The 10,125-nt window shown below is 59.6% G+C and overlaps 1 protein-coding gene across 1 annotated transcript in view; it reads right to left on the bottom strand.

Moving 5' to 3' along the window:
• Positions 1 to 492: 492 nt before the first annotated feature.
• Positions 493 to 10,125, bottom strand: part of CORO7 (coronin 7) — a 56,056-nt gene continuing 46,423 nt past the window's right edge. Inside the window, exons 10-28 of the mRNA XM_019756401.2 lie at positions 8,572 to 8,626; positions 7,977 to 8,034; positions 7,745 to 7,890; positions 7,573 to 7,665; positions 7,284 to 7,415; positions 6,676 to 6,802; positions 6,170 to 6,345; positions 5,575 to 5,683; positions 5,382 to 5,468; positions 5,159 to 5,301; positions 4,981 to 5,085; positions 4,818 to 4,903; positions 3,921 to 4,062; positions 3,720 to 3,809; positions 2,770 to 2,886; positions 2,375 to 2,510; positions 1,870 to 1,961; positions 1,249 to 1,335; positions 493 to 1,135 (exon numbers count right to left, since the gene is read on the bottom strand). Coding sequence (XP_019611960.2) covers positions 1,130 to 1,135; positions 1,249 to 1,335; positions 1,870 to 1,961; positions 2,375 to 2,510; positions 2,770 to 2,886; positions 3,720 to 3,809; positions 3,921 to 4,062; positions 4,818 to 4,903; positions 4,981 to 5,085; positions 5,159 to 5,301; positions 5,382 to 5,468; positions 5,575 to 5,683; positions 6,170 to 6,345; positions 6,676 to 6,802; positions 7,284 to 7,415; positions 7,573 to 7,665; positions 7,745 to 7,890; positions 7,977 to 8,034; positions 8,572 to 8,626 — 1,987 coding nt within the window. The 3' untranslated portion in view covers positions 493 to 1,129. The remainder of the gene's footprint in view (positions 1,136 to 1,248; positions 1,336 to 1,869; positions 1,962 to 2,374; positions 2,511 to 2,769; positions 2,887 to 3,719; positions 3,810 to 3,920; positions 4,063 to 4,817; positions 4,904 to 4,980; positions 5,086 to 5,158; positions 5,302 to 5,381; positions 5,469 to 5,574; positions 5,684 to 6,169; positions 6,346 to 6,675; positions 6,803 to 7,283; positions 7,416 to 7,572; positions 7,666 to 7,744; positions 7,891 to 7,976; positions 8,035 to 8,571; positions 8,627 to 10,125) is intronic.

Below are 10,125 nucleotides of genomic sequence, written 5' to 3'. Positions count from 1 at the left end.
TTTCCTCTAACTCTCCAAATTCTTTCTTCCCTCCGTGCGCAGGCTGTCCTCCCCTTCGTCTGAAGCATTCTCAGGCCTCTCTCCGTGGCTTCTCGGCTTTCAGATCTCAGATCTCAGCTGAAATGCCCCCCTTCTCAGACCCTGAACATTGCTTCCCCCTGCATCCCAGTTACTTCCTTCCACATAATTTATCTTGTATACAGATCTCTCCACACTATTTGCTTACTTGCACAAGGTCTGCTGCATAATAAGACTATAATAAGCACCTTGAGAGGCCTTGTCTCTCCTGTTCATTACAGTACCACCCAGAGCACTTCTGAGTACCTATGTGTTGGATTAATGAATGAACTCCAAGGAGCATGCAGCTGAAAACGCCTCAGAAACAAAGCACGGCCTGGGACCAGGGTGAACCCAGGGCCAAAACACCCTCACTTATACTTCTGTCGCCTTCCGCACCCAGCCATCCCAGAGACCACAGCAGCACAAGAGGTGGCCAGCTTAGAAAACTTTAATTGCTGAAAATATTACAGGCATGTGCAGTCCAGTCCCTGCAGGGCTCACAGCCCCTTCATCGGGCCGTCAGCCTGTGATGCCCCCTTCTCCTGGCTTCATGCCTGGGGAGCAGAATGACTGGTCCCAGGCCCCTGAGGCTGGTGCTGCTCCAAACAGCCTGGCAGGGGGCCAGCCCCCAGGCCCTTGACTGGTATTGAGGCAACAGGCAAGATGAGGTGGCATGTGATAACTGAAGGTGCTGGGCAAAGGCAGCCCAGGCTGGGACCAGCCCAGGCCACAGTAAGGAGACAGGGACCCAGGGCCTGCCCAGGAACATGCTACTGATCCTCCACCCCAACCCACCCCCATGCCCCTGGCTCACATGCTAGCGGGCAGCGGAGGAAAAGCGGGTGGTTCCAGAGAAAGCAGAGGTGCAGACAATCCACACGTGTTGCAGCGGGGCTCAGAAGGCATGGAAGCGCCAAAAGCCCAAAGGAAGCCAGAGCATCTTGGATGAGGTGTGTCAGGGCCAAGAGGTGCCTTCCAGTTTGAGGGTAAGATATGAGGTGTGCAGGGGCACTAGGTGGTTCTAGAAGGTGGCAGCGGCAGGTGAAGCCAGAGGTGGCTGGTGGGCAGGCTAGTCCTGGGGAGATAAACCAAGAAATGGGAGGGAGTTGAGAGGCGATGGGAAGGCAGATGGCTGCAGGGATGAGTAGGGGAGGGATGGGATGCTGGGAGGCCCACTCATCCACTCACCCACTCGTCTTCGTCCACACCTTCGAAGGAGTCCTGGGGGAGCGGGTCCTCACGGTTCCCCAGCTTTGCCACCATGGCATTCAGCAGCTGGGAGAGTGGACACAACAAGAGGTGGGAAGGGAACAGGAACTCTGACCCCAAGAATATCAGATCCCAGTTTGAATCCCATCAAGGTTGTGAAAGAGCCATTTTCATTAGAGCCCTGACAAAGTTGATGGTTTTCATTGAAAAACACACCCCTACAGAGACAAGGGAGCCAGAGACAGACCGACTGTGACACGCAGCGCTGCAATCACAGTGCAGCTGTCTCCGCACATTGCCTCAGACACTCAAGTGTGCACCAGGGTCCCAAAGGCACTTGGGTCCACAACCTCTGGCTCTGGTTGGGGTGGGCCAGGCCAGGGCGGGGCCTCGCTCTGCCCTTCCCTGGCTCCCGAGCCCTGAGCCCATGGGCGGCAGCAGTCAGTGTCGGCTCTGGAAGGTCTCCCCATCAAGTTCTCCAACTGAGAGGGGTGAGACACTGGCTCCTGTCCCAATCTGGGTCGAACTAGAGAAGTGAAGGGCAACCACAACTAAGGGGATCCCACGCCCACCCCACGGCCAGCCCTGTTCCGTGCCTACCTCTTCCTTCTTTTGTTGGTCTGACTTCTCTTCCAGGTAGAGTGCTGAGGACGGGGCCCGCCGGGCAGGGACTTCACGGGGGGCCTGGCTCACTGGGGCAGGGCAGAGACAAGCCTCAGGCATCAGAGTCCCCTCCCTGGAGGCTCCTTGCCCAACCCTTTGAAACCAGCCACCTAGGGGATTCCATGGCAGAGACCTTATAGGTGGCATTAACAACTAGTCAACCTTCTGCTCACAAGGCCTGCTGGTCACCAGGCTGTGTGCATGAGTAAGTACATGAGTGCGTGAGTGTGCGCATGCGTTGAGTTGGGGTTGGGGACTTGTGATGGAAACACAGACCCTGGACCCTGTGCTCTAATGGCTCAGAGATTGAGCCTGGAGACGCAGCCACCCCGTCTTTGAGAGCGCCAGAGGTTTCGGCATCTCATCTGACTTGGGCCTTCTGCCCTTTTCTCCAACCCCCACCCAGCCCTGCTTCCTACCCTTCCCCTGTCCCTCATCCTACCTGGGGTCATGCCAGGGGGCTGTAGGCTAAGAAGCCGGGGCTGCCCATCAGCCCCTCCCAGCCAGGCCCTGGCACTGAGCACCGGCTCCCAGCTCACAGCCGTGTCTGGGAACACATCATCCTGGAAGAACTCTTTCTGCAGGGAGGGAGAAGGGACTGCCCTGAGGCACTGACCAGAAGCCCAGGGCACACTGGCATCCATTGGGGGGGGGGGGCATGGCAAGATCCAGGCCCCCAGGCCCCAGTCTGGATTTCCACAAGTTTTAGAATCTCAGCAGAGTAAGGGGACAGGTGCCCCAAAGAGCAGTGAACGGGGTGGTTTTGGGACAGGTTCAATCAGACCCCAAATCCCCTAACAGGGGCTGGATGTTGGCGTGCTAGGCCCACAACCTCACCTTGACTCGGGGCAACCGGAAAGCGACAGGCTCCAGGGAACTCTGGCGAAGCCGCAGGCAGCGGGCAAACTCCACTTCACACACATCACACTCTGTCTTGGGCAGGAGGACGAAGCCCTGAAGGGGCAGGGGAGTTGTGTTGGGGTGGGAGCTGAGCTCACAGCTGGGCACCTGGGCCCTCACGGTGCCAGCACCCCTCAATTAGGACCAGCAGGACCAAGGCCCATCCCTGGACAGTGGGGTGCTGGTGCATGTTTAACAACTGGCTCTCCGAAGGAAAAACACCGATTTGTAGTATTTGCCTGTGGTGTGAAAACTGCGACCACGGCTGCTTTCCCTGACTTGTTGCGTGCAGATGTGGGAAGCGATGTGCACAGCATGCTATCATAGGTCTTTCTACCCGACAGATCAACAGCTGTAAATAACCTCGATGGCATGAAGGATACTGTGTTTCCCCGAAAACAAGACCGAGCCGGACAATCGCTCTACTGCGTCTTTTAGAGCAAAAATCAATATAAGACCCGGTCTTATTTTACTGTAAGGCTGGGTCTTTATAATATGATACATGATATATGATATGATATATGATACTGGGTCTTATATTAATTTTTGCTCCAAAAGATGCATTAGAGCAGATTGTCTGGCTAGGTCTTACTTTCGGGGAAACACGGTAGTAAAACTGAGTAAAATAATTAGGAAATGACAAATTGAGTATTTATTGCCTCAGCTTTTAATATAATTTATTTGCAGGTTCATATAACTTAACCTTACATAATTTGACTTCTAATAATGGTTGAGTTGAACAACCAGCTCCAGGGAGCTGCGGGGCACACCCAGCCTAGTGACCCACTGACCCTACAGGCCCCTGCATTTCCCCATATGGCCACAAGAGGGCGGGGAAGCCCTGTGGTCCCACCTAGAGAAGGAGAAGAGCGAGTAAAAAGGCTCACCTTGTGGGGGTCCGATGATGTGAAGCTATTGCATTCCAGGAAGAAAGGGGCCTCGGGGAGCAGCTCATACAGGAAGACACGGGTATCGCCCTGGAGGGGGCGGATGGGTGGCGAGTGAGGTGGCCAGCTAAAGCTGCCTTCCCCCAGCCCTCTCTCACCTGCCCGCCACCCAGACCTGTAGAGCCCAGCAGCCGAGCATACCTTGCCTGTCAGTAGCACCAGGCCAGTATCCGGGTCATAGCTGGGCAGCAGGGTAGAAGGCGCCACGTCCAGCCCCAGCACTGCCAAGGGGCCACTGGCCAGGGCCTTGGACGAGTACAAGAGTAGCTGGCGCTCACTTCGGCTGCAAGGGGGTCGGGGGGCAGAAATAAGTCTGTGGAGCTGGAGGGGCCTGGGGCAAGGACTCTAGCAAGGACCCTGGTCTTGCTGTCACGCTGGGGGCCTGAGGGCTTCAGGGCCAGAGGACAGGCCTCTGCCCATCCCCTTTTCTGGTCCAGCTCTGAGAACCACAGACCTGGCGTAATGCAGCGGCGTCCTAACCTGCTGCGCTGCCTCGGCCCCGCCTACCTGACTACTGCCCACACGCCAACCTTCCAGCAACTGTCCCGTGGCCACTGTGGCCCACTAAGTCTGGACTTTTCTCCCCATGATCTGCCGCTTCCTGTCCTCTGCTCTAGCCAGTCTGGTCAGCTTCCTGGCTTTTCCACCCACACTTCATGCCCTCTGATTACTAGGCCTTTCATGACCCAGTTCAGATGACACCTCCATTAGGAGGCCCTCTCTGATCCCTCCTCCAAAGTGCCAAATGTCTAATCCTTGCGTCTCTCCAGGAGGCTTGCTTGTGTGTTTCGTGCGCTTCACCTGGTCCCCACCAGGCATGAGCTCCTGGCAACAGGCCCGCCTCTCGTCTCTCTGGGCCCCCAGGTGACTTATTCTCCCTCCTCACCTCCCTCCCTTTCATCCACCCATCCATCCATCCACCTAATAAGTGAGGGGTGGGGACAGCTTCAGCATGCCTGACAGGTGCATGTCTGGGGAAGGGGGACACAGGTGGCTCTTGAAGTCTGGGGATGGGAATGGTGGTCCCTGAGTCCTCACCTGTCAAAGCCAGACACCAGCAGACAGTGACCACCACACACCCAGACAATGCGGGCTCCACGGGCCCCCTCGGGCCCTAGGCCTTCCTGTTGGGATACAGCACATGAGGCCCAGCCAGGCCCCCCACTGGGTCTGAGGGCTGAGCCCAGCCCACCTTCCTCACCTGAAGGGGCTTAGGGTCACTCCGGGGCTCATAGACCCGCAAGCGTCCATCCTTGCAGACAGTTGCCAACTGCTGCCCATTGGGACTCCAGGCCAGGCCAAAGATCTGGGGACAGGTGGGGAGGTAAGAGGTGGCCTCTCGCCCTGTGGCTGGGCACCTGCCCCCTTAGCTGTTCTACCTGGTCCCCGTGGCCCTGCAGCCTCAGCCGCTCGACTCCAGCCTGAAGGTCCCAGATCCGAATGGTAAGGTCATAGGAAGAGGAGGCCAGCACATCGGCTGCCAGGGGGTGGAAGCGCAGAGAGTAGATCTTCTCTGTGTGGCCTGGGGGCGAGGCAGCGGGTGACGCTGAGTCCCTCAGGAGCCACTGCCCACCCCAGGGCCCCCACCAGGGCCCACCTGACCTGTGAGCACAGCCTCGGGCGTCGTGAGCACCTCCTCCAGGCCCTCGGGGGGCACCCGCCACAGTCGGATCCTGGCATCCTCACCGGCTGCAGAGAGCGCAGGCTCATCACTGCTGGGCCCGATTCCCAGGCTCCCCCTGCTTCTATTCAGGACTTGGGACCCTCCCTCGAGCTTGGCACCCAGCCTCCTCACCCACAGCCAGGCGGTGGGGGTCAAAGGGGTCCCAGGCAAGATCAGTCACGGCTGTCCCATTCTGCAGCGTGGGCAGCGCTGTGTCAGGTAGGCGGCCGGGCTTCTGCAGCTGTGGGAAGTGTCCCCACCCCAAGGCCCGTCAGTAACAGGCAGGGCTGCAAGGCAAGCAACATGCCTGGGCCCCCCACCGTCTGTATACTGGGTGGCCCAAGCTCTCTGCCTCAGCCACCTCGTGCTCTGAGCCCTAAGTGCCAACTGTGAGGCCCCAGAAAGTGAGATGGGGGGTAGCGTGGAGTGGTGCAAAGAGCTCAGGCTTGGGACTCAGGCAGTCTGGCTTTGAATCCCCAGCTCCATCACTTACACAGCTGTGTGACCCAGCAGGTCACTAAACCTCTCTGTGCCTCACCGCTCTCATCTGTAAAATGGGAATAAGAGTAGCACCCCCACATGGGGCAGCTGGGAGGATTAAAGGGGATGCTGCGCGGGTGTGTGGCACACGGTTTGTGCTCAGAGAATGTGGGCTGGTGGGGATACCCAATGCTCTTAGCGTCCTGCAGGAACTTGGGGGACAGCCATAGTGGGGTGGGGCCCTCACCTCGAGCACAGCCACCTGCCCACCACTGCTGAGCAGGGGTACAGCCACACGCAGCCGGTTGGCACAGAAGCCGTCGCTCTCCCCGGGCGTGGTGAGGTTGAGCCCCTTGAGGTTGGTGATGTGGCTGTCTCGGTGCAGGACGGTGCCCTGAGCGTGACGGAACTTGGAACTGGGGCCTGGTGTGCGGCAGGGACACGGAGCCGCATGAGGATGCCCTGCCTGCCCTGCGCTGTCCTGCAGGACTGCGCAGGGCGTGTGCCAGGCCCAGACCTCTGCCGGTCCAGCCAGCACAACTGGCCCAGAATGGCGCCTGGCAATGAAACTTGAGGCGTCTTGGTGGAAGACCAAGGCTCCAGGGCTCCAGGGAACATCCAGTTTGCCTTTTTCCAGATGAGACTGAGTTCATCCCATAGGACATGTGACCCCCAGGAGGGGAGGCAGGGCTGGGGAACAGAGGAGATGGCTGCCGAAGGGGTGGAGGGGTGAGCTCCTACTGAAGCACTTACCCAGCAAGCTCTGCAGTGACCTCTGGCTGGGGCTGGTGCCGATGCCACTGGTGCTGGAGAGCGAGGGCCCCAGGCTGGAGGGCGTGGAAGGTGAGATCAGCGAGCTGGGAGGGGAAGAGAAGCCCTCCTGGGGGAGAAGCACCCGGGGTCAGCCACAAGCCCCGGGCATGTTGGCCAAAGCAAGAGGACACTGAGATCATCCCTCTGGGCCCTCCGCCCAGGCTGTGGGACCCGGGCTGGGCAAGCAGCCCTGGCTCTGGGACGCGTGGAAGGGGCACAATCACAGATGTGACAGGGGCTGGGGGTAACATGGGGGTGAGGTGAACTGCAGACCCTGGGGACAGCAGGTGGCAACTGCTGGCTCCCAGCATTTGTGAGAAGGCAGGCCCAGGGTGGTTAAGATCTGCCAGTATTTCAAGAGAAGTGAGAAATCTAGGTTTTCTGTGACAGCCTCACTTTCTACTCAGTGTTCCATTTAGAGAACACTGAGGTTCTTTATTTATGCTTCATGCATTTCTTTGTCTTTTATGCTTGACAGCTAGAAAAAGTTCAAAAGACCATTAGAGTTCCCACTGCGGCGTCGAGAATGGGGCAGCCCTGGCACTCACACTGGGGTCCTCGTCCCCCACAGGCGGCTCTTCAGGCTGGGCCAAGTCAGGGGAGGGTTCCACAGGGGGCACCAGGCAGGAAGTGAAGCTGGGGTGGGGCCGGCGGGCTGGGTTTAGGCTGACCCTCTGCACCTGTGGGGAGAGGCTGCGGTTGAGGGGTAGGCAGGGATGGGGAGCACAGGGCAGCTGTTAGTGCACAGCTGGACTGTGGGGCCACGAGTGGGCTGCTGCCGTGAGGGCTTGCAGGGGCTGGTGAGGCCAACAGTGGCCAGGCAGGCCGTGACCCTACCTGCTGGTTGCTCCCAGCCCACCAGGCGTGGGGCTCGGAGGCAGGCACACAGCCTGCGGTGTCCGGGAACAGGTCCTCGTGGAATTCCACAGCCTGGTGACAGACAGGCATGGGGGCTGGTGAGGCATGAATCTCCCAGGCCCTGCCAGAGCCTCACCCAGGCCCCCCTCACCTTTCGGGGCACATGGTAGCTGATGGGCAGGATAGCTGTGTCGCTCAGCTGAAGGACTCGGAGCACCTCGCAGCCCATGACAGCCAGTGCCCTCCGGGGCACAAGGGCAGCTCCTCGCAGCACACTCTCCAGGAGGCACTGGGTCACTGTTGGGGACACCAGCGGAGGAGAGTCAGGGTGAGTGGGGAGGGGGAAGGAGAGAGCGGAAGGGAGGGGCGAGGACAAGGCTTACCTGGGCTTAGAGCCGGCTGTTGGGGGGCCACCTCGTAGCAGTACAGCTGACTCTCACCCTGAAAGGAGCCCAGCCTGAGTGCCCTTGCTGACCACATCTCAGGGGCCTGGGGCAGCCCCAGGTCCAGCACCGTCTCTCCCATTCATCTCCAAGGACCTGAGCCACAGAAGCATGGCAGACATCCACTGGGCACCCCCATGTGCTAAGCACTGAGCTGAGACCTCGGAGACTTTACCTCACCTTTCTCGTCAGCGCGCACGGCATGAGCACTGGAGGTAGACATTCAATATTTACCGAGCGCCTACTGTGTGCTAACACTGCTCTACTTTCAGCCTGTCCTCACGAAGCTGACATTCATGGATGAGGACGCAGAGGGCCCGACATGTGAGCCCCTGGAGGAGGAGGGGGCCACTCAGCCTGGCAGCGGTGGAGCCTGGGCAGTACCATTCTAGCCCCTCCTTGCTGAGAAGGTAGCACCCTGCAGTCCCCACTCTCCCAGCAGGCTGTTTAGGACAAAGGTCAGGCGCAGGCCTGGCCAGTGAAGACACCATCCCCAGGGGGCCGACATGGGTGGGGGCTTTAGCTTCTCACTCACCGTTCCTGCCAGGACCAGGAGCCCGGAGTCCGGGTCCAGCAGAGGCATCAGAGACCTGGGGGAGAGAGGACTGGTTGGCAGGTGGGGCCAGCCACCCATGGGCGAGGGGCGGCACGAGGTCTGTGAGGCTTATGATCCCAGATAGGGTCTCAGGCCAAGCACCAGTGGCCAGGAGCAATGCGGCCCCTTCAAATACATCCAGCCCGATCCCCAAGGACCGTCTGCCTCCTCTCCCTGTGCTACCAACACACCACGCACATCTCCACACCAGCCTTTCTTTCCCCAGGTCCTTCCTCTGCTCACCTGCTTCACGCAGGACTCGTGCCAGGCGCTGGGCATGGCAACCATCCTCTCCCTCTGTACCTCAGCCCCAATCTGCACACCAGGCAGACCCCACATACCATGTGACCCTGGTCCCACCTTGGCCAGCCTAGACATCAGGCCAGTATTACTGGGGCAGATGAGGGGGTGCTGGAGCTGGGGGTTCACTCCGTCCCTACCCAGTGCAGTTAAGTGGGTGCTCCAGGTCTGCACTAAGGTTTGGGGGCCATCTCCTCAGTCACCCCAGGCGCCTGGGGCCTTGATGACATCCTAGAGACTCAGAGCACCCTCTCTGCTCCCCGGCACTGACCTTGAGCCCCTGTGCCCAAGCCTGAGCCAGGGGCTGGAGCAGGGCCCCCCTTTCTGCCCAGCTTCCCTGCCTGCCTGTTCTCAGTCTCCCCTTCCCAAGGCAAGGCCTGGGGCGGGTCAGTGGCCAGGAACGTGGAGGGCATGCTCTGTGCCCATCTCATCTTGGCCAAGGGTCTGTTGTGGCTCAGGGGTTTATAATGCCCCTCCCCAGGCCCTGCGGTGGCCCCTTTGCAGCCCGCCGCCCTGTGAGCACTGCCTTCCAGCCCAGGGTCTCAGGGGGAGGGGGCCCAGGAGAACTCTGATAGGTGCCTTCACATCCATTTATTTCTTGTTCCTGGTCTTGGTCTCAGATTCCTGGGGACCTGTGGGCCTGGACCCCCAGCTCGACACTTGTCCCCACAAAGAACACTGGCCTCACTGTGGTCCCAGTGGTCAAAGGTGGCCCAGCTGTGGCAGCTGCCTCGATTCCTCACCCAGGCAACAAAGAGCCCAGCCCCCTCCTTCCTTGTTCATCTATCCCTCCTGGCCAGCTGCCCGCCTCCACCCACCCTGCTGGGAGCCACAGAGTGGGCTGGAAAGCTGGGTGAGGCCCCGGGTGTCTCCACAGCTTCCCGAAGGCCCTGGGCTGGTCACCTGTGAGTAACACAGCCTCTAATTACCTCAGGTCAGGCAGGGTGAGAACTGCCTTTCTTGACCTGGTCTGACTACTGCCTGCTTTGGGGGAGGGGGATGGTTGGAAGGACACAGTGGGTGTGTGGCCTGGGGTGCTCCCCCCACACTGACGCTGGCTCCAGAGGGCCCAAAGGTCTCCTCAGCAGCTCTAACAGGCCTTTTCCTCATTCATTCTCAGTCACTCATTCCTTTGGCAATCTGGTCTGTGCCCAGCCCTCGACTTGCCTGCAGGTCTAAATCTGCAACAGACCC

Source organism: Rhinolophus sinicus, linkage group LG18, assembly GCF_036562045.2.
Source record: "Rhinolophus sinicus isolate RSC01 linkage group LG18, ASM3656204v1, whole genome shotgun sequence".
Lineage (NCBI taxonomy): Eukaryota > Metazoa > Chordata > Mammalia > Chiroptera > Rhinolophidae > Rhinolophus > Rhinolophus sinicus.
The sequence above is the reverse complement of the archived record's forward strand: the minus strand, read 5'-3'. Positions and strand labels throughout refer to the sequence as shown.